This window comes from Carcharodon carcharias, chromosome 6, assembly GCF_017639515.1.
Source record: "Carcharodon carcharias isolate sCarCar2 chromosome 6, sCarCar2.pri, whole genome shotgun sequence".
Taxonomy (NCBI): Eukaryota; Metazoa; Chordata; class Chondrichthyes; order Lamniformes; family Lamnidae; genus Carcharodon; species Carcharodon carcharias.
The window spans coordinates 176400702-176424499 of NC_054472.1; the positions used below are offsets into that span (position 1 = coordinate 176400702).

Here is a 23798-nt window from a genome sequence, read left to right on the forward strand (position 1 = left end):
GAACCACATCAGAAATAATAAGTCGGTTTTTTGTCTGTCTGGATAGTTTTAATTGGTCAGTTTAAGAGGTGTATCTATTAGTGGGTATATTTGGTGGGTGGTGCCTGACACATGCAGGGACATGTGGGGCAATGGAGAATGAGGGTGCGTGAAGCACTTGACAACAGTTGATGACAGAGAAAAAAAACTGCAGGAGATAATGGGATCCCATCAGCAAAGTTCCCCTGGCTGAAGAGTTTATTTCCATGAGGGATGGGATGGAATTGATGGGAGCGATGAGGATGGCATGAGTGTGATGGGGATGACATGGGAGGGATGAAAAGAATGGGATGGGGATGACGTGAGAGGGATAGCATGGGAAGGATAGAAACGGGATGAGGATAACTTGAGAGAGGTGGCATGAGAAGGATGGAGATGGGACGAAGATGACAGGAGAGGGATGGCATAGCAAGGATGTAGATAGCATGGGAGCAGCTGAGATGATGGAATTGGTTTAAGTGTGGCAAAACAGAAAAGACAATTACTTGATACAACTTATTATTCAAACACTATTCTTATAGCTAAAATAGACATTCACTAGATTTGAATAAAGAAGTTTTAGCGAAGCTGACAGGTGAATTAAAATAGTAATCAGCATTGATTCTATAGAAGATGATGATGATAACAGTCTATATCCTCCAGAGATTCTGTACAGTCAAGTACCAATGGGCATGCCATCACAAAAATTAGACTCAAGAAACAATTATAATTATAATGTTGCTACAAAACTTGAATCTTAAACAAATACTTTGTCATGGAACAAGGCTGGTAGTTAGGAAGCTGTTTCCTTCAATGAGATGTTGAAATTATAACGGACAAATTTCAAGGAAATAAAACATTTATTCCTTGAATCATATTGAGCCCATCAGATGTAAACCTACCTTTTCAACTCAGGAGATCACAGTTCCCAAATAGACTTTCATATTCTGTGACTATAAACAAGTCACAAGGCCAGACTCTTGCCAAAATTTGCATAAATATTCCTATAGGTCTATTTTGACACACAGAGAGCTTTAGGTAGCTTTTTTCAGAATGAGAGATTTTGATTCTATTAATGTCTTTGATGAAAGAATAATTGGAAATTTGCTTTTAGAGGAGTAATGTTGCAAGAAGGATATTAATTTGATTGCGAATGTTTTATAGGTCTCTGCTGGTCAGAAATAATTCACTGTTTGCAGAGAGCTATTAGAGATCAGTGCTGTCAGACTGGATACAAAACCCTTCCAGCCCAAAGATATCAGAACTTTGCCTTTCCTTCTTTCCCGCTGATGCACTCAAAACTCTACCAGAGCTAGAAGCCCCACATTCCATCCCAATCAGTTCAACTAGACCTCAAGCTCTTCCTACAATGATACTAATCCAACTTGCACTTCTCTGTCCTCAGTACTGCTAAACACCAAGTAAAATCTCGGACAGAGTTTGCTGAAAAAGATTGCATGCAAAGGACACATGCTATTATTAATGCATACATCAGCCAGCAACGCGTAGCAAAGAGATATACCATGAATTGCAAACCAATAGTTTCTGTCTAATGTACAGTGCTATGCCATTAGCTTTACAAAAACAGCATCTCACATTTAACCTCACCATAAAGTCGCTACATGTACAAATTAATTGCCCATAAACTCGCTAGAAAGTCTCATGATTAACAGCTCAAATACATTTTAATGACATGATAATTGTTAATGACTGCCAATCAATCTCTTGTTTGTAAAGTATAGTTTCATTCCTTTAGGCTGTGAATTGTTTTAGATTTTAAAAATGTCAACGAGGTTCAACTTTACACTTTTTCCTTTTTTTTGTCTCTCATTCCTCCTTTCACTTAATCCAATCTTTCTTGCCGCTCTATTTCATCTTCTGTACCTGATTTAACATTGAATTCACCTACTCCAATTCACCCTTCCTTTGGTTCTTCCTGTTTATTTCTCAACAAGTCGCATTTGGTAAGACGATCCTGTTAGTTGCCAAGGTCCTATCCTTTTGTCCTCATTGTGGCATTATCAGGCAACATGTTTCAACAACTTTGTAGAAACAATTTTAAGAAACCTAAACATGCACAAGCAAGCCTAACGGGGCCATGCATTGATTTCTAACCTGTTACATCTGAAATACTATCTCACTTTTTATCCACTTTTTAAAAAAAGCTATGGAGTAGGTAAGGGATTCTCTTTCAAGGCCACCAATTTATTGTTCTTGCAGAAAAATTTAGTTGCAAAATTCAATACCAAAGCAGTCAATAAAAATTCCAGAATACCAAGACAGAATTTCACCCTTCACTATACACCAACAGCCTGATAATACATTATGCTTTACGTGGCGTAACACATATTATAAAATGTTACCTCTGATACACCATAAGCAACACCACAGAAGATTTGCCAGTACTATTTTAAAAGCCTCTGATATATAGCAAGCACATCCTGAAAGTATCACAAACATTTTCTGTAAAAGTTTACTCAGTCATGCCATTTCCATTATGCTTCAGTTTCCATATTTATCATACTGGCCCCAAGTACCTGTGACAACTGTGCACTGCTAATTCTGAACCCTTGAGCATCCCTGACTTTAATTGCTCCACCACAAGTGGCTGTGCCTTCAACTGCCTAGGCCCCAAGTTCTGGAATTCTCTTCATAAACCTCTCCACCCTTTTTCCTTTCTGTCATCCTTTAACACTAGTTAAAAATTATGTCTTTGATCAAGCTTTTGGTCATCTGTCCAATATCTCTTTATGTGGCTCAGAGTCAAATTTTGCTTTATAATGCTGTGAACTGAATTAGGATATTTTATTACATTGCAATGAATGTAAGACTTTATAAGGTGGTTATGTCTTAAACTGTATCTTTCAAATTAATGTAAAACAGAGTTTCCTGGAATGGGGAATCACACTAAAATCTGCCTGGAAACCAGCCCATCTGTTTAGGTTGTCATGGGAACAAAGGTTCAGGTCAAAACTCAGAAACTCAAGTGCAAGTTTTCACATTTGACACAGAAGGTCTTGCTGTACACAGACTCTCAGACTCAGACAGAGAGAGAGATCTGGAAAGGAAGACTGAAAACAGTTACCGTGCTAAGCAGAGCAAAAGACTATTTTTGTGTTAGACATCAAGCAGAATGCTGGTGAGAACAGATTTCCTGTCTGAAATGACAAGATTTGTGGAGATTTAAAAGACCAAAGAATTGCCAGAGGGTGCCTTGCTGCTGGAAGTCACTTCGATGATACTCAGGAGATAGAGTGAAGGATTTTCAAAGGATACTGGAAGACTCGCACTGGTGTGACAGGTAGAAGAGGGCCAGTTGAATAGCAGGGAGGTGTTCGGGACTTTATGTACAAGGCAACATATCTGCTGAGAGTGTGGCATAATGTATAAACATGACATGGGGTTATTGGTTATGTTAATTAACAAGGAAAGCACCTTTTTTGAAACAAAAACAGAAAATGCTGGAAAAACTCAGCAGGTCTAGCAGCATTTGAGGAGCAAGAAACAGAGTTAACCTTTCAAGTCTGTATGACTCTTCTAGACCTGCTGAGTTTTTCCAGCATTTCCTAACTTTGTTTTAGATTTCCAGCATCCGCAGTATTTTGCTTTTATCTTAAAGCACCTTTTCTGCAGTTTAATGTATTAGTTGCCTACTAAGTTATGTGTTGTTCAGCTCTGGCATTCACTGACGACATTGCTCTGCTCAGTGACTCCCATGCCAGCATGACCAAGAACTTGGCCATTATACAGAACTTCTGCCAAAAGACAAGATTGGAGATGAATGCTGGGAAGACCAAGGGCTTCCACTCCATCCACAAAAGGAAGACGTTCCTGTACAACAGTAGAGCGAACTGGCAGCTGAAAGGAGGTCCGATCTCTTAGATACTACCAGGAGAGAGGGAGAAATATCTGGGTGCCAGAATCGACCCCAGGGCGGGAGTAACGGAGGAGCAATGGGGATCCAAAATCGGTATGTGGATAGAGAATCTGAAGAAGGCAGCTCTTCGGCCTATCCAAAGGATTGAAATCCTTAAAACACATATGATACCCAGAATATATTTCCACCTGATCCTCGCAGAGGTCTCACAGAACACACTAGTTAAACTGGATCACTATATCAAGAATGGAACAAAAGAAATACTACACCTTCCGCCTCATACAACGGATGATTTACTATACAACAGTAACAGGAATGGAGGTCTAGCCATGCCGAGGCTCGAAGTCCAGATTCCGTCCACCATTATCCAGAAACTAGAGGCGTTGGAGAACTCGCTGGACGCAGTGATAAAGGCCTCCTTTGAATTCAGCAGTATTGATAATAAACAAACAATCGACTCTCTGAGGAACCTCAAAGTGCTCAGAGAGATCGAAGAAGCCCTCAAGGATAGTGGAGGTCTAAGAGGGATACACGAAGGATATGGCATGGATGAAATTGGTATCGCTATGTGATGGACGGATACTACCCAAACGTCCAGACCCAACCCTTGGAGGGAGGTTGAATATTTAAAGTGGACCGAACTCCAATGCCAAGGAACGGGCATCAAGTATTACGGAAATGACTACGCCTCTAATTCCTGGATGAAAACCTGTTTTAACATTAAACAGTCCAGACTCATTAACAGCTTACTACTGCGGTGCAATCTCTACCCAACGAGATCCACCTTAAACTGAGGCAGACAACACCAAAACAAATCCTGCAGACAATGTGAGGCCCCGTTCGAATCACTGGCTCACATCTCCGGCAACTGTCCGTTTGTGAAAAATGCCCGAATCAAAAGACATAACAAAATCCTGGACCGCTTGCAACAGTTTATCGCCAGGTACGGCTGGACATTTCACCTCGAGCCCAGGCTCTTCGGGAAGGATGAGTCCCTTTGGAAGCCAGACCTGGTCCTCGTCAAGGACGGAGAAGTAGCGGTGGTGGATGTCACAGTACGTTTCGAAGATAATAACAAATCGTTGGAGAAAGCTTGGGTCGAAAAAGAACACAAATACCAACATCCGAAGGATGAGATACTAGAACTGACAGGCGGCATGTCAGTAAAATTCTTCGGAGTCGTCATGGGAGCCAGAGGGAAGTGACTCGACATGAATAACAGCCTCATGCGATTCCTGAAGATTCACAAATACAAATCCTTCGCCCAGCTTACTTCGAGACTGATGATCTCCCTGACATTGGAACTTTTACAAATCTTTGGAGACCAGTAGTCAGAGAATCGTTTCACAGAGACCACCTGATGAGATGTCACAAGATCCAAGATGAAGGACGGAGAGGTTCCACGAGATGGATTTTGTATATTTCCAGGGTGGGAAGTCTAACGCCTGATCCCCGTTGGGCGGGTAAGGTGGATAATTAGTACATAATGGTTAAATGAACTTGTATAGTCTGGCATAACGGTTTTGGCTTTTACCTTGTTTAGTTGTTTGGGAACTGGTAGCATGGTGTTAATTATAATTATGTTAACTATTACGGCTTTTTCCTGGGTTAATGTAAATAATTAATAAAAAGAACGCACTTTCAGATGATGTTATTCAGGGTAGGTCTTCGGACCACTAACCATATGATCGGCTACTTAGTTTCATCAGTACCTATGTGACGAACTTCCAAGCTTACTCAAATTTTATCTACTGAAAATCAGGATCAGCCATCCCAGAGCTCCGCATCCACCTGATTCACTGCCCTTGGTTGTGGTTTCCTGGAGTTAAGACACAACGTGGACGAGCCACGTAAATACTCGGATTGGACACTACATAAATTGTGCATACTAAAATAGCCAAATGCCTCGTCATCTAATTAGTGACACGCATGAATGGATGAACGAGATTCCCACTGTCCCTACCTACTATCTAGCAAAACCACACCTTTTCTGAAACAAAAACAGAAAATGCTGGAAAAACTCAGCAGGTCTAGCAGCATTTATGGAGCGAGAAACAGAGTTAACATTTCAAGTCTGTATGACCCTTCTAGACCTGCTGAGTTTATCCAGCATTTCCTGTTTTTGTTTCAGATTTCCAGCAGCCGCAGTATTTTGCTTTTATCTTAAAGCACCTTTTCTGTAGTTTAATGTATTAGTTGCCTACTAAGTTATGCTGAGTTGAAGTTGATTTAAGTTTGCTTGTTACAATAAAAGTATGAAATCTTGTCATGTGATTCATTATGTTGGTCACTCGGAAATTCATATCTCTTCTTAAAGATTATTGGTCTCAACATGGATTGTACCAACATTAAAGGTGACATTTAATAAATACAAGTCATTTGCTGATTTAGCACAATGAACTGAGGCACCAAGCTAAGTGATACAACAGCCCTGCACGGACTGCTTCAGCATCTGAGGAGTCATGAATGGTGCTGAACATTGTGCAATCATCAGTAAACATACCCACTTCTGATGGAGAGAAGGTCATTGATGAAGCAGTTGAAGATGGTTGGGCCTAGGACAGTTCCCTGAGGAACTCCTGCTGTGACATCCTGGGACTGAGATGATTGACCTTGAACAGCCACAGCCATCTTCCTTTGTGCTAGGTACAGACTCCAGCCAATGGAGAGTTTTCCCCCGATGCGCATTAACTCTAGTATTGCTAGGACTCCTTGCCATTACATTTGGTCAAATGCTATTTTTATGTCGCGGGCAGTCACTCTCACCTCACTGATTGCATTCAGCTCTTTTGTCCATGTTTAGACTAAGGCTGCAATGAGTTGAGTGGACCTGGCGGAACCCAAACTGAGCGTCAGTGGGCAGGTTATTGCTGACTAAGTGCCACTTGATAGCACTGTCAACGACCCTTTACATTACTTTACTGGTGATCGAGAGTGGACTGATGGGGCAGTAACTGGCTGGGTTGGATTTGTCCTGCTTTTTGTGGACAGCACATACTTGGGCAATTTTCCACATTGCTGGGTGGATGCCAGGGTTGCAGCTGTACTTGAAAAGCTTGGCTAAGGGCTCAGCTAGCTCTGGAGCACAACTCTACAGTATTATTGCCGGAATATTGTCAGGGCCCAAAGCCTTTGCAGTATCCAATGCCTTCAGCCATTTCTTGGTATCACGTGGAGTGAATCGAATCGAATTGGCTGATGTGATGCTGGGGACCTCTGGAGGAGGCTGAGATGGATCACTCACTCAGCACTTCTGAAGATTGTTGAAATGCTTCAGCCTTGCCTTTTGCACTGATGTGCTCCCCCATCATTGAGGATATTTGTGGAACTCCCTACTCTAGTTAGTTGTTTAATTGTCTGCCACCACCTCCCCCAGCTGTGCTAATCCAACTTTGACTCTTTCAGGAAGGTCACAACCCTCTTCCATTGTTGTTATCTATACCTATTCTTGTAGCTACCTATCTTCAATCCAATCCAATCCATGACCCCACTGCAATAACCTGCCCACTCTTGTTGCTGCTGTCCCCTTCCCTGCCATCCACTACCGTCATATCCATCTGGTGGGTCTATAAAGTAAGCTTGGGGAAAGGATGATTGGAGGGTGTGTAAGCATTGTGTGGGGGCAGTTAGGTTCTTCCATTTTGCAGTTCTTCAATTTTATTCATGTTTTCTTATTTCCAATTTCTAAACATATGTACTAGCTTCCATATAACTACTGAGCTTGCAAGATGAGATGCACACCTTAGGGCTTTATTATCTCCAAGACGTGAACATATATGCAGGTTCATTTTACTCAACTTTAACGAAATTCATGATCATTTTCTCTATGTCTTACTCAATTTTTTTAAAAAGCTAGCACTATTACTTAGCACCAAAATGAATTCAGAAAAATTTTAAAGACCTACACAATCAAAACCATTGTGTGAATCAGCACTATAAAATGATGCATCACATAACGCAATTGACAACAGACGTTCTCAAGTAAGCAGCCCAGTAAGAAATGGAGAAAAGGTCAGAAATAACACTTTCAAAGCAGAGGACACTTCTCCAAGGTTGATGGCAGGACACGAAGTAACTGAGTTAAATTCTCATTCAGATGAATTTTGACAAATCTGGACCAGGAGTAAAATAATTCATTTGTCCAATTGAGATGTCTGGAGACAAAACAATCAAAAATGACATAGCCCAAGAGCTTAAATGTTAAGTTTAAAAGAACAAGATTCCAGACTCTCTTCAAGACTAAATTTAATCCCTTCTCAAATAATGTCTTGAAAAAATATTTATGTTTGTTTATGCTTTGTAGAATCTTAGAAGTTTATAGCACAGAATGATTCAGTCCATTGTGTCTGTGCTGACCAAGAGAAAAAACATCCAGCCTAATCCCACCTTTCAGCTCTTGTTCTGTAGTCTTGTACATGCCAGTTCTCTGCAAGAGCAATTCATCTAGTGCCTAGCCTTTTACCCATAGTCCTGCAAATTTTTCGTCTTTGGATAATGATCCAATTCTCTTTTGAAAGTCATGGCTAAATCTTCCCCCACCACACTCTCAAGTTGTGCGCCTTCCAGATCCTAACCACTTGGTGCGCAGAAAAGTTTTCCTCAAGTCATCAATTCTGCCAATCACCTTAAATCAGTGTACTCTGGTTCTTGATCCTTCCACCAATGGGAACAGTTTCTCTCTATCTACTCTGTCCAGAGCACTCAGATTTTGAATACCTCTATCAAAACGCAATCTCATCTTCTCCAAGGAGAACAGCCCCAGCTTCTCCAATCTATGTAACTGAAGTTCTTCATCCCAAAACCATTCTTCTGAATATTTTCTGCTCTCTCCAATGCCTTCAAATCCTTCCTAAAGTGTGGTGCCTAGAACTAGATGCGGTACTCTAGTTGAGGCAGAACAGTGTTTTACACAGGTTTAGCAAAACATTCTCACTTTTGTAATCTATGCCCCTATTTATAAAGCTCAGGATCCTGTGCAGAGCAGGACCCAATAGTCTTTTAAGTGAATAATGGAGAAACAAGCTTGGAAATCTACATGCTCACAAATATACAAGTATCATGTGGAATAATACACGAGCAGTTTTAAACCTACATCATCCTTATTCCCAATGTTTCTAACCCAATGTTTCATAACTCACAAGTATTTATGCTGTAAGTTCTTTAAAAAACCTGCAGTAGGCAACCCACATTTTTAAGGCTGAATTAAGCTAGAATAATATTAGTACTTCAAAATTTTTAAACTACACGCTCAATTTGATGCAAAGGAACCCAACATTAAAGTTAAAATAGGCGACATCTAATAAATTCAGCAGTGATTGTAATGCCAACAGAATGTAATTTGCTGACAAATGTACATGTGTTCTCACTCTCAACTGAGCAAGTTGCCTTATCATGTGTGTGTGGGGGGCGGAGAGATAGAGAGACAGAGAGGTGGAGGGGGGCGGTGTGGTTGTAGGGACAAACAAGCAGTGATAGAAGCAGATCATCAAAAGATGTCAACGACAATAGTACAATAGAACACATAGGTGTTAAAGTTAAAGTTGGTGATATTATCTAAACGAATGTGCTAATTAAGAATGGATGGTAGGGCACTCAAGGTATAGCTCTAGTGGGGTTTTTTTTATAATGGAAATAGGTGGGAAAAGGAAAATCTTTATAATTTATTGGAAAAAAAAAGGAAGGGGGAAACAGAAAGGGGATGGGGGAGGGAGCTCACGACCTAAAGTTGTTGAATTCAATATTCAGTCCGGAAGGCTGTAAAGTCCCTAGTCGGAAGATGAGGTGTTGTTCCTCCAGTTTGCGTTGGGCTTCACTGGAACAATGCAGCAAGCATTGACAGACATGTGGGCAAGAGAGCAGGGTGGAGTGTTAAAATGGCAAGCGACAGGGAGGTTTGGGTCATTCTTGCGGACAGACCGCAGGTGTTCTGCAAAGCGGTCGCCCAGTTTACGTTTGGTCTCTCCAATGTAGAGGAGACCACATTGGGAGCAACGAATGCAGTAGACTAAGTTGGGGGAAATGCAAGTGAAATGCTGCTTCACTTGAAAGGAGTGTTTGGGTCCTTGGATGGTGAGGAGAGAGGAAGTGAAGGGGCAGGTGTTGCATCTTTTGCGTGGGCATGGGGTTGTGCCATAGGAGGGGGTTGAGGAGTAGGGGGTGATGGAGGAGTGGACCAGGGTGTCCCGGAGGGAGCGATCCCTACGGAATGCCGATAAGGGGGGTGAAGGGAAGATGTGTTTGGTGGTGGCATCATGCTGGAGTTGGCGGAAATGGCGGAGGATGATCCTTTGAATGCGGAGGCTGGTGGGGTGATAAGTGAGGACAAGGGGGACCCTATCATGTTTCTGGGAGGGAGGAGAAGGCGTGAGGGCGAATGCGCGGGAGATGGGCCGGACACGGTTGAGGGCCCTGTCAACGACCGTGGGTGGAAAACCTCGGTTAAGGAAGAAGGAGGACATGTCAGAGGAACTGTTTTTGAATGTAGCATCATCGGAACAGATGCGACGGAGGCGAAGGAACTGAGAGAATGGGATGGAGTCCTTACAGGAAGCGGGGTGTGAGGAGCTGTAGTCGAGATAGCTGTGGGAGTCGGTGGGTTTGTAATGGATATTGGTGGACAGTCTATCACCAGAGATTGAGACAGAGAGGTCAAGGAAGGGAAGGGAAGTGTCAGAGATGGACCACGTGAAAATGATGGAGGGGTGGAGATTGGAAGCAAAATTAATAAATTTTTCCAAGTCCTGACGAGAGCATGAAGCGGCACCGAAGTAATCATCGATGTACCGGAGAAAGAGTTGTGGAAGGGGGCCGGAGTAGGACTGCAACAAGGAATGTTCCACATACCCCATAAAGAGACAGGCATAGCTGGGGCCCATGTGGGTACCCATAGCCACACCTTTTATTTGGAGGAAGTGAGAGGAGTTGAAGGAGAAATTGTTCAGCGTGAGAACAAGTTCAGCCAGACGGAAGAGAGTAGTGGTGGATGGGGATTGTTTGAGCCTCTGTTCGAGGAAGAAGCTAAGGGCCCTCAGACCATCCTGGTGGGGGATGGAGGTGTAGAGGGATTGGACGTCCATGGTGAAGAGGAAGCGGTAGGGGCCAGGGAACTGGAAATTGTTGATGTGACGTAAGGTGTCAGAGGAATCACGGATGTAGGTGGGAAGGGACTGGACTAGGGGAGAGAGAAGGGAGTCAAGATAACGAGAAATGAGTTCTGTGGAGCAGGAGCAAGCTGAGACGATCGGTCTACCGGGGCAGTTCTGTTTGTGGATTTTGGGTAGGAGATAGAAGCGGGCCGTCCGAGGTTGGGCGACTATCAGGTTGGAAGCTGTCACTGACCTCATCTCCTCTGGGGATCTCCCTCCACAGCTTCCAACTTGATAGTCGCCCAACCTCGGACGGCCCGCTTCTATCTCCTACCCAAAATCCACAAACAGAACTGCCCCGGTAGACCGATCGTCTCAGCTTGCTGCTGCCCCACAGAACTCATTTCTCGTTATCTTGACTCCCTTCTCTCTCCCCTTGTCCAGTCCCTTCCCACCCACATCCGTGATTCCTCTGACACCTTACGTCACATCAACAATTTCCAGTTCCCTGGCCCCAACCGCTTCCTCTTCACCATGGACGTCCAATCCCTCTACACCTCCATCCCCCACCAGGATGGTCTGAGGGCCCTTAGCTTCTTCCTCGAACAGAGGCCCGAACAATCCCCATCCACCACTACTCTCTTCCGTCTGGCTGAACTTGTTCTCACGCTGAACAATTTCTCCTTCAACTCCTCTCACTTCCTCCAAATAAAAGGTGTGGCTATGGGTACCCACATGGGCCCCAGCTATGCCTGTCTCTTTATGGGGTATGTGGAACATTCCTTGTTGCAGTCCTACTCCGGCCCCCTTCCACAACTCTTTCTCCGGTACATCGATGATTACTTCGGTGCCGCTTCATGCTCTCGTCAGGACTTGGAAAAATTTATTAATTTTGCTTCCAATCTCCACCCCTCCATCATTTTCACGTGGTCCATCTCTGACACTTCCCTTCCCTTCCTTGACCTCTCTGTCTCAATCTCTGGTGATAGACTGTCCACCAATATCCATTACAAACCCACCGACTCCCACAGCTATCTCGACTACAGCTCCTCACACCCCGCTTCCTGTAAGGACTCCATCCCATTCTCTCAGTTCCTTCGCCTCCGTCGCATCTGTTCCGATGATGCTACATTCAAAAACAGTTCCTCTGACATGTCCTCCTTCTTCCTTAACCGAGGTTTTCCACCCACGGTCGTTGACAGGGCCCTCAACCGTGTTCGGCCCATCTCCCGCGCATCCGCCCTCACGCCTTCTCCTCCCTCCCAGAAACATGATAGGGTCCCCCTTGTCCTCACTTATCACCCCACCAGCCTCCGCATTCAAAGGATCATCCTCCGCCATTTCCGCCAACTCCAGCATGATGCCACCACCAAACACATCTTCCCTTCACCCCCCTTATCGGCATTCCGTAGGGATCGCTCCCTCCGGGACACCCTGGTCCACTCCTCCATCACCCCCTACTCCTCAACCCCCTCCTATGGCACAACCCCATGCCCACGCAAAAGATGCAACACCTGCCCCTTCACTTCCTCTCTCCTCACCGTCCAAGGACCCAAACACTCCTTTCAAGTGAAGCAGCATTTCACTTGCATTTCCACCAACTTAGTCTACTGCATTCGTTGCTCCCAATGTGGTCTCCTCTACATTGGAGAGACCAAACGTAAACTGGGCGACCGCTTTGCAGAACACCTGCGGTCTGTCCGCAAGAATGACCCAAACCTCCCTGTCGCTTGCCATTTTAACACTCCACCCTGCTCTCTTGCCCACATGTCTGTCAATGCTTGCTGCATTGTTCCAGTGAAGCCCAACGCAAACTGGAGGAACAACACCTCATCTTCCGACTAGGGACTTTACAGCCTTCCGGACTGAATATTGAATTCAACAACTTTAGGTCGTGAGCTCCCTCCCCCATCCCCACCCCCTTTCTGTTTCCCCCTTCCTTTTTTTTCCAATAAATTATAAAGATTTTCCTTTTCCCACCTATTTCCATTATAAAAAAAACCCCACTAGAGCTATACCTTGAGTGCCCTACCATCCATTCTTAATTAGCACATTCGTTTAGATAATATCACCAACTTTAACTTTAACACCTATGTGTTCTATTGTACTATTGTCGTTGACATCTTTTGATGATCTGCTTCTATCACTGCTTGTTTGTCCCTACAACCACACCGCCCCCCTCCACCTCTCTGTCTCTCTATCTCTCCGCCCCCCCACACACACACCTTAAACCAGCTTATATTTCAGCTCTTTCCTGGACTCGAACTCAAGTTCTGTCGAAGGGTCATGAGGACTCGAAACGTCAACTCTTTTCTTCTCCGCCGATGCTGCCAGACCTGCTGAGTTTTTCCAGGTAATTCTGTTTTTGTTTTGGATTTCCAGCATCCGCAGTTTTTTTGTTTTTATGCCTTATTATGTAGTTCTGAAGCATATGCTCTTCTGTCATGCATTTATCTGTGTTTTTATACGTTCACACATTTTCGTTCTCTCATTCTTGCTGTGCTTGTGCTTTCCTTTCTCCTCTCTTTCACATGCTTATTCCACTTTTCTCCCCAAATTCTTGCATGCAGTAAGCCAGTCATTTTCTTGCCTACTTGCTCATCCTTGACACCCACAGCAACTTATATTCATATAGAGCCTTTCAAAGTAATGAATCATTCCAAGGACTTCACAAGAATACTATAAAACAAAGTATAACACCAAGCTATATATGTAGATATTAGGTCAGATGATCAAAAATGTGGTTAAAGGGATAGGTTTTAAGGAGTATCTTGAAGGGGGAAAGCAAGCTATAGAGGTGGAGAGATGTAGGGACGAAATTCCAGAGCTTGCAGCCTAGACAACTGAAGGCACAGCCACCAATTGTGGAGCAATTATAATTCGGAATGCACAAGAAGTCAGAATGAGAGGAGTGCTGCTATTTCAGGAGGTTGTGAGGTTGGAGGAGATTCCAAAGAAAGGGGCAAGGCTATAGAGGGATTTAAAAACAAGGATGAGAATTTTAAAACTGACAGGGAGCTAATGTAAGCCATCAAGCCCAGGGATGATATGGGAACAGGACATGGTCCAAGCTAATACGGCGGGGGGGGGCAGAGTTTTGGAAAAGCTCAAGTTTACGGAGGTTAAAATGTGGGAGTCCAGCCAGGAGTGTATTAAAATAGTCAAGTCTAAAGTTAATGAAGGCATGATTGAGGGTTTCAGCAGCAGATGAGCTGAGATGGATTCAGGAGGCAAAAACACATTCAAGAACTTTGGAGAGAAAAGTGAGGTTGAAGATGGAATAGTATTTTTCAAGAACGGGGCGGGGTGGGGGAATGGTTGGTTTATCTGAGGAGATGGTAATGACGTCAGATTCAAAGGAGAGGACAACACCTGAAGAGAGAGAACTGTTTATAATATCAGTTAACATGGGGAGCCAGGTGGGGAAGTTGGGTGATCAGCAATTTAAAGGGAATAGGATTGAGGGAACAGGCGGCGGAACTCATGGACAAGATGAGCTCAGAGGGAGCATATGGGGAGAAAATCGAGAAAGATGCAAGCTCAGGGCTAGCCCAGGGATGAGCATTAAAGGCAGTATGATCAGGTGGGCTAATGCAAGGGAGTAACGTGGCAGAGGCAGTTGATCGGATTGTCTCAAACTTAGTGATGAAGTGGTCCATGAGCTCCTCGCACTTGTTGGAGGTGGGGATGGAGAAGGGACAGGGGAGAAGGGGTTTGAGAGGACAGTCTGACGTAGCAAAGAGAAGCCATATTTGCATTCCACGATAATCCTAGAACAGTGAGTAGTTTTAGCAGGCAAGAGTATGAGCCAGTTGTGTTTTAAGTAGCCCAGCCAAATCTGGTGGTGATTGGCTAAACTAGTTGTCTGCCATATCCTTTCAAGACCACCTTTGGACTTGAGCGAGCAGAGATGGGGGCCATGCCATGGGGGAATGGGTCAAGGTGAGAGATTAGGTAGAGAGTAAACCTACGAAGTATAATCTCTGCATAAATAATGCTATATCTGAGTAAACTAGTGGTACTTAGAGCCTGTCTTTCTTTGTCCCATGTGATCAACAAAAATGATAAGAAAACTCAAGTACTTTTTAAAATTCCCAAATGACCAGAATACAAGAGTGCAATTACTCCAGGATGATAAATGGATCCCAAGCCAGATGGTGAAATATGAAACTGGGCACAAATCCTTTTCCTGATCATTGGTTTACTAACAGAATACAGTATCACATACGCCTGCCTTCTACCAACTACCCACAATGTCCCAGCAGTTCCTTTTTACAGGTGCTTGAAGCACTCAATTAAACAATGCCCTTCAGCTGTGTAATTTAACAACCTAATTAACATAACATTAACACAGGACTGGTCATCCAACCAGCTTTACTTTTCCTTGGTGAAGGCAACACTTGCAGCACAGTATTTATCACCCATGTCCTTGGGGCATTGTAATGTCATTAGAATGAAAGTCACATTAGGCAAAACCTAGGCAGGTTCCCTTCGCTGAAAAGCATCTATGAACCAGTTGAGTTTTTAATGATAATCTGGTGACAGCTGACAAATTACCAAATTTATCAAATTCTACTTCCTGACTCACCATCCTGTGATTTGAACTCACCAATTCTGGGCAGTTAGTCTCGTATCATAACCATGACGCTGCCATTCAGCTGAAAAGCTTATTCTCACCCAAGTTATCAAAGCCATGGTATCAGCCACCAATGCTTAAACACAATAAAAACCACAAAATTCTACTTGAAGGTCCTGTGCAAAGTATTAAAGAACCGTCTTCATTAGATACTGACTGAGCCACAGTGTACGACCAATATACATTTTTATTTTTGTTTAGATCAAGAAACTACAATGTTCTGAATCTTAACTCACAACTTCATCGTTACTCAGTGTATACCCTGCTACTTAATATTCACAATACATAGTAAGTCACAAGGAAACTTAGTTCTCAAGAATCCTATTATAATATAGGAGCATAAATTTAAAAGCTCCAACACTGGCCATATGCTTCCAGTCCACAAGCCTACAAAGGGAGTGGTCATTGGCTGGTCTTGTGTATCTCTTGACAATTACCTAAAGAATGATATTGTGAAAAATTGCCAAAAGTCCGCTCAGCCACAGTTGGTGTACTGCCTGGAAAGCTCTGTATAGAAATTTTGCAGGTGTGTCATAGGAACATTTGTCCTTTCAACTAAGGTACTCATGAGAGTTAAAATGAGATGGCACAAAAGGAGGCCAGAGAGTCTATCTTGCTTGCCCTGGGTTTTTCTAGGAGCTATCCAATTAATTTCACTCATCAGCTCCTTCCCTACACCTCTGAAAATATTTCCTTTTCAAGAATACATTTTGAACCACTGAATCTGTTGCTACCATCCTTTCAGTCAGTACATTCCAGATCATAACAATTTACTACCTTAAGAAAAAATTCTCATCTTCCTTCTGGTTAATCTGCCAATTACCTTTGGTTATTGACCCATTCATCACAGGAATTACTTTTGTCACAATAATGATCTAAAATGACATTTTTCTGATGGAGCATCTATGGGAAATCTCTACAGTAAATACCACTGTAAGCACACATACCTTTTAAAGCATTTGTGGCTTGAAAACCAGCTTCCTGCATACTGTTTTCCAAGCAATGCTTGCAATTCCAACTTCAACCTATCCTCACTGGACAAAACTGAACAGGAAACAGCCAGGACACTTCCATTGCAGGTCTTGACAGTCCATTTCTAACTGCAGTGCATTTCATCTGCAAACAATCTCCAGGAGCAGTTGTGCAAACAGAAGTTGAAGTTCCAAACTGATAAATATGTTAGCAAAATATTAGCCGCCAAGCCACAAAAATTTTGCCATTGTGAATCTGAAAGTCACAGCAGAGTAAGGAACCGTCCCCACCAACGTCTTTTTAAAAACGTAGTTATTATCTTCTCCAGGATTCAGTCACAAGCACTTTCCATTCCCATCCTATGGTGCTTCATGCATTGTCCTGAAAAATTAAAAAGCAGAGATTATGTATTGATGACCTATAGACTTATTAAAATCAATAGGTCTGACTAAGGGAAACCAGTTTCATGGACAGCTAGTTCACATCAAAGACCTTCAAAAATAAAACAAATGCAATCCAACAATTTTCAGAACAAAATTGTTCTGTTGACTTTGAAGTGCAAAGAAAATAGGATTATATTCAATTTCAAAAACATCAAAATAATCATTTAAAAAATGAAAAATCTGTTTTATGCTTAATAATTAATGTTGACTGAGCATTTACTACTGAAGTGTTTTTGGTGAGAAATGCAATATGGAAATCCACTTTGTATCATTAAATAAAGAATGCTTCAATTTACCCTCCAATTTTTTTTTTTAAGGTGAAAATGTTGGCCTTATAGTTATAAATAGCTTCTGCATTGGAAGTTTGCATCTAAAGGGGGGCAGTGGGGAAGATAAAAGTTTCAAATGTGGAAAAGGAGGTTACAGTAAATATTCTGAAAAAATACTACATTAACAAACATTGTGACAATATACATTACAGTAATACTAAACATGTACATACACCTCTTATAACAAGGTAATTTTAGCATTATGGTTTAAAGTGTTACTGTGGTCAGGGTTTAATGAATATGTCAAAATACTTCCAGAAAATTCACACAGTGAAATAGTTCTGTCAAATCATTTCGACTGAACATTAACAATTGGGTAAATTGACTTAACTCAGAGTTTGAAATTAGCCTGGTTTAAGGTACCTAAGCAAAGTTGATTCAAATTATATAGATATCTTCACTCGCATTCTACAATATTAATATGTTGTTACAAACAATAGATTTAAAAATAAACTTTTATCTTATAATGTGTTCATAATTATGAAATCATCACTTTCTTTTATTCATTTATGGGAGGTGCTCATCAATGGTTAGGACAGCATAAATTGCCCATCACTTATTGCCCTTGAGAAGGTGGTAATGAGCTGCCTTCCTGAACCACTGCAGTCCATGTAGTGTAGATACACCCACAGTACTGCAAGGAGGGAGTTCCAGGAATTTGACCCAGCGACAGTGAAGGAATGGTGATACATTCCCAAGTTAGGATGGTGAGTGGCTTGGAGGGGAACTTCCAAATGGTGGTTTCCCATGTATCTGTTCCCCTTGTCCTTATTGGTGGTAATGGTCGTGGGTTTGGAAGGTGCTGTCTAAGGAGCCCTGGTGAGTTCCTGCAGTGCATCTTGCAGATGGTACATATGTTGCTACCATGCATCGGTGGTGGAGGGGGTGAATGTTTATAGAAGGGGTGCCAACCAAGCGGGATGCTTTGTGCTGGATGGTGTCGAGCTTCTTGAGTGTTGTTGGAGCTGTACTCATCCAAGCAAGTGGAAAGTATTCCATCACACTCCTGACTTGCGCCTTGTAGATGGAGGACAGGCTTTGGGAGTCCAGAGCTGAGTTGCTTTCCGCAGGCTTCCCAGCCTCTGACCTGCCCTTGTAGCCACAGTATTTATATGGCTAGTGCAGTTCAGTTTCTGAATAATGGTGGCCCCCAGGATGTTGATAGTGGGGAATTCAGTGATGGTAATGCCATTGAATGTCAAGGGGCAATGGCTAGATCTCTCTGTTGGAGGTGGTCATTGCCTGGCACCTGTGTGGTACAAATGTTACTTGCCACTTGTCAGCCCAAGCCTGAATGTCGTCCCATTCTTGATGCATATGGACATGGACTGCTTCAGTATCTGAGGAATTGCAAATAGTGCTGAATCAGTGAACATCCCTGCTTCTGACCTTACGATGAAAGGAAGGTTATTGATGAAGCAGTTGTACATGGTTGGGCCTAGGGTACAACCTTGAGGAACTCCTGCAGCGATGTCCTGGAACTGAGATGACTAACTTCAACAATCATAACCATCTTCCTTTGTGCTAGGTACGACTCCAACCAGCAGAGAGTTTTCCCCCTGATTCCCATTGACTCCAGTTTGGCTAGGGCCCCTTGATGCCATAGTCAGTCAAATGCTGCCTTGATGTTAAGGACATTGGGGAGTCGATGACATAGTGGCATTGTCACTGGACTACTGATCCAGAGACCCAGGGTAATGCTTTGGGGACACGGATTCGAATCCTGCCACGGCAGATGGCGGAATTTGAATCCAATAAAAATCTGGAATTAAAAGTTTAATGATGACCATGAACCCAACTGGTTCACTAATGTCCTTTAGGGAAGGAAATCCATCATCCTTGCCTGGTCTCTAGAGCCACACCAATATGGTTGACCCTTAAATGCCCTCTGAAATGGCCAAGCAAGCCACCCAGTTGTACAAAGTCACAAAAAAAAGAATGAAACCGGACGGACCACCCAGCATCGACCTAGGCACCGGAAACGACAACGGCAATTTCAGCCCTGACGACCCTGCAAAGTGCTCCTTACTAACACCTGGGGACTAGTGCCAAAATTGGGAGGGCTGCCTCACAGTCATCCAAATGGAATCATACCTTACAGATAATGTTGCAGATACCACCACCACCATCCCTTGGTACATCCTGTCCCACTGGCTGGCCAGACCCAGCAGAGCTGGCAGCACAGTGGTATACGGTCAGGAGGGAATTGCCCTGGAAGTCCTCAACATCGACTCCGGACCCAGGAGAGGTCAAACATGGGCAAGGAAACCTCATGCTGATTACCACATACTGCCCTCCCTCAGCTGATGAATCAGTGCTCATTTGGAGGAAGCACTGAGGGTGGCAAGGCCGCAGAATGTACTCTGTACTCTGGGTGGAAGACTTCAATGTCCACCACCAAGAGTGGCTCAGTAGCACTACTAATGACCATGCTAGCCGAGTCCTAAAGGGTCTGTGGCAGCTGGTGAGGGAGCCAACAAGAGGGAAAAACCTACTGATATTGTCATGGACAGATGCATCTGTGGCAGGTAGGTTGGTGATGAAGAGGTCCAGTATGTTTTTCCCTGACCACCACACAGCCGCTGTGGAGACGAAGTCCCAGCTTCACATTGAAGATACCCTCCATCATGTTGTGTGGCACTACCACCAAACTAATTAGGATAGATTTCGAACAGATCTGGCAACTCAAGATTGGGCATCCATCAGCAGCAGCAGCAGAATTGTACTCAAGCACAACATGGCTCAGCATATCCTTCACTCTATCATTACCATCAAGCCAGGGGAACAACCCTGGTTCAATGAAGAGTGCAGGGGGGGCATGCCAGATGCAGCATCGGGCATACCTAAAAATGAAGTGTCAACCTGGTGATGCTATAGCACATACTTGCATGTCAAACAGCATAAGCAGCAAGCGATAGACAGTGCTAAGCGATCCCACAACCAACGGACCAGATCTAAGCTCTGCAGTCCTGTTACAGCCAGTTACGAATGGTGGTGGACAATTAAACAATACACTGGAGGAGGATGCTGCACAAATATTCCCATCCTCAATGATGGGGGTGCCCAGCACATCAGTGCAAAAGACAAGGTTGAAACATTTGCTACAATCTTCAACCAGAAGTGTCGAGTGGACGATCCGTCTTGGCCTCCTCCAGAGGTCCCCAACATCTCAGATGCCAGTCTTCAGCCAATTCAATTCACTCCACGTGATATCAAGAAACAGCTGAAGGCACTGGGTGCTGCAAAGGCTATGGGCCCTGGCAATAGTACTGAAGACTTGTGCTCCAGAACTTGCCGCTCCCCTAGCCAAGCTGTTCCAGTACAGCTACGACACTGGCGTCTACCCAGCAATGTGGAAAATTGTCCAGGTATGTCCTGTACACAAAAAGCAGGGCTAATCCATCCCAGCCAATTAGCGCCCCATCACTCTAATCTCCATCATCGGTAAAGTAATGGAAGGGGTCATCAACAGTGCTATCAAGCAGCATTTCCTTAGCAATAACTTGCTCACTGATGTTCAGTTTGGGTTCTGCCAGGGCAACTCAGCTCCTGACCTCATTACAGCCGTGGTTCAAACATGGACAAAAGAGCTGAGCTCCCAAGTGACAGCTCATGACATCAAGGCAGCTTATGACAGAGTGTGGCATCAAGGAGCCCTAGCAAAACTGGAGTCAATGGGAATCGGGGGAAAACTCTCTGCTGGTTGGAGTCATACCTAGCACAAAGGAAGATGGCTGTGGCTGTTGGAGGTCAGACATCTCAGCTCCAGGACATCACTGCAGGAGTTCCTCAGGGTAGTGTCCTCAGCCCAACCATCTTCAGCTGCTTTATCGATGACCTTCCTTCCATCATAAAGTCAGAAGTGTGCAATTATCAGCGAACATCCTCAATGTTCAGCACCATTTGTGACTCCTCAGATATTGAAGCAAATGCAGCAAGACCTGGACAATATCCAGGCTTGGGCTGACAAGTGGCAAGTAACATTCGCATCACACAACTGTCAGGCAAACACACAACCACTACCATCTAGAAGGACAAGGGCAGCAGACAGATGGGAAAACCACAATCTAAAAGTTGCCCTCCAAGTCACTCACCATCCTGGCTTGGAAATATATTGCCGTTCCTTCACTGTCGCTGGGTCAAAATCCTGGAACTCCCTAACAGCACTGTCGGTGTACCCACACCACATGGACTGCAGCAGTTCAATAAGGCAGCTCACCACCACCTTCTCAAGGGCAATTATGGATGGGCAACAAATGCTAGTCCATCCCACAAACGGATTAAAAAGAAAGTCACTCTCACCTCACCAGTTCAGCTTTGTTGTCCATGTTTAACCAAGGCTGTGATGAGGCCAGGGGCTCAGCGCTCCTGGCAGAACCCAAACTTAGCGTCAGTGAACAGGTTATTGCTAAGCACGTGCCGCTTAATAGCGCTGTTGGTGACCTTTTCCATCACTTTACTGATGATGGATAGTAGACCAAGAGGGCAGTAATTGGCCGAGTTAGATTTGTACTGCTTCTTGTGTGCAGGGCATTCCTGGTCAATTTTCCACATTGCTGGGTAGATGCCAGTGTTGTAGCTGTACTAGAATATCTTGGCTCGAGGTGCAGCAAGTTCTGGAGCACAAGTCTTCAGTATTATTTGCAAGGAAGATATAATGATTCTCATAATGTTATTGGAATTTATTGAAAAATAGAGTAATAGTGGGATGTGTCTATGTGTTTATTTTTCCCAAAGATTACATGTAAAACTTAGTGCTATGAGAGGTTTTTATTATTGGGAGAAAAATGCCCAAAGACACAGCGAAACTATGGGAACTAGCATCCAAAGGGGAAAATATGTATAAAGGAGTGAAGCCCATGTGTAGGGGTAGGCATTTTAAGATCTTACAAGGATGAAAAGCCTTCAGCATCCTCAAGTTGTTGTCTTCAAAGGACGGAAGCTAAGAAAACTCACTTTGAATTCTACTTGTTCAGGGTATCATGTTTCTTTGTCTGGGTCTTTAAAAATCTGTGTGTCTTACTGTTGTCTTAATGAAAGTGTAACTGGGAGTTAGAATGATTTAAAATCTATCTTGGTAGTAACTTGTAGATCTATGTATGTATTTAAAAATCATTTCCCTTATTAATAAATGTCTAATCTAGTTTCGTAAAACCTATAAGACTCGGTGGTCTTATTACTACTGAATACAAGGCACACATCTCAAAATTTATACAAATTGCAAAATGGGTTGTGGCAATTGATTCAAGTTTCCCTTTAGGATTTGAACAACTCAGCATTTACCATCGGTTGTGCCATAACACATTGCTGGAATATTGTCAGGGCTCATAGCCTTTGCAGTATCCAGTGCCTTCAGCCATTTCTTCATATCACATGAAGTGAATCGAATTGACCAAAGGCTAGCACCTCTGACGCTGGGTCAAGATTGTTGCAAGTGCTTCAGCCTTATTTTTTGAAGTGATGTGTTGTGCTATCCCATCATTGAGGATGGGAATATTTGTGGAGACTCCTCCTCCAGTGAGTTGTTTAATTGTCCACCACCATTCACGACTGGATGTGGCAGGACTGCAGAGCTTAGATCTGATCAGATGGCTGTGGGATCGCTTAGCTCTGCCGATTGCATGCTGCTTACGCTGTTTGGCACGCATAGTAGGGGGAAAAAGTCATTAGTGGGAGTGGTCTACAGCCCCCCCTAAAAGTAGCCACAGTGTAGGACAAAGTTTTCAAGAGAAAATATTGTATGCTTGCAATAAAGGGATGACAATAATCATGGGTGATTTTAATCTACACAAACTGGAAAAATCAGATTGGCAGAAGCAGCCTGGATGAGGAGTTCTTAGAATGCTTTCAAGATAGTTTCTTAGAGTAGCATGTTCTGGAACCAACCAGAGAGCAGGTGTTATTAGACTTGGTATTGTATAACGAGACAGGATTAATTAATGACCTCAGAGTAATGGCACCCCTAAGTAGCAGCGACCACAAAATGATTGAATTTTACATCCAGTTTGAAAGGGAGGAGAGCTGGTCTAAGACTAGTATCTTAAACTTAAATAAGGGTAACTATGTGAGGTTCAAAGCTGAGCTAGCTAAAGTGAACTGGGAAACTAGGCTAGAGGATGGATCAATACAGGAGCAGTGGCAAACATTTAAGGGGATATTTCAGAGAGTTCAGAATAAGCGCATTCCTACTATAAAGAAAAATTCTAAGCAGAAGACTCACCATCCATGGTTAACTAAAGATGTTAAAGAAAGCATCAGACTTAAGGAAAAAGCATACAACTCCGCAAAGATGAGTGGTAGGACAGACGATTAGACAGAATATAAAGAACGGCAGAGAATGACTAAAAGGTTAATCAGGAGAAAGAAATTACAGTATGAGAGGAAGCTAGCTAGAAATGTAAAAATGGATAGCAAGATTTCTACAGGTATTTAAAAGGA

At 43.3% G+C, this 23798-nt stretch overlaps 1 protein-coding gene across 3 annotated transcripts in view; it reads right to left on the bottom strand.

Moving 5' to 3' along the window:
• The window catches only part of ldlrad4a (low density lipoprotein receptor class A domain containing 4a), a 442850-nt gene that overhangs the window by 314617 nt on the left and 104435 nt on the right, over nucleotides 1-23798 (bottom strand). For 2 of the 3 annotated variants that reach the window (XM_041189957.1, XM_041189958.1), the window contains one exon: nucleotides 16564-16969. The exons of the other annotated variant lie outside the window; for it this stretch is intronic. In XM_041189957.1, coding sequence (XP_041045891.1) covers nucleotides 16564-16603 — 40 coding nt within the window. In that variant the 5' untranslated portion in view covers nucleotides 16604-16969. The remainder of the gene's footprint in view (nucleotides 1-16563; nucleotides 16970-23798) is intronic. 3 annotated transcript variants of the gene reach the window in all.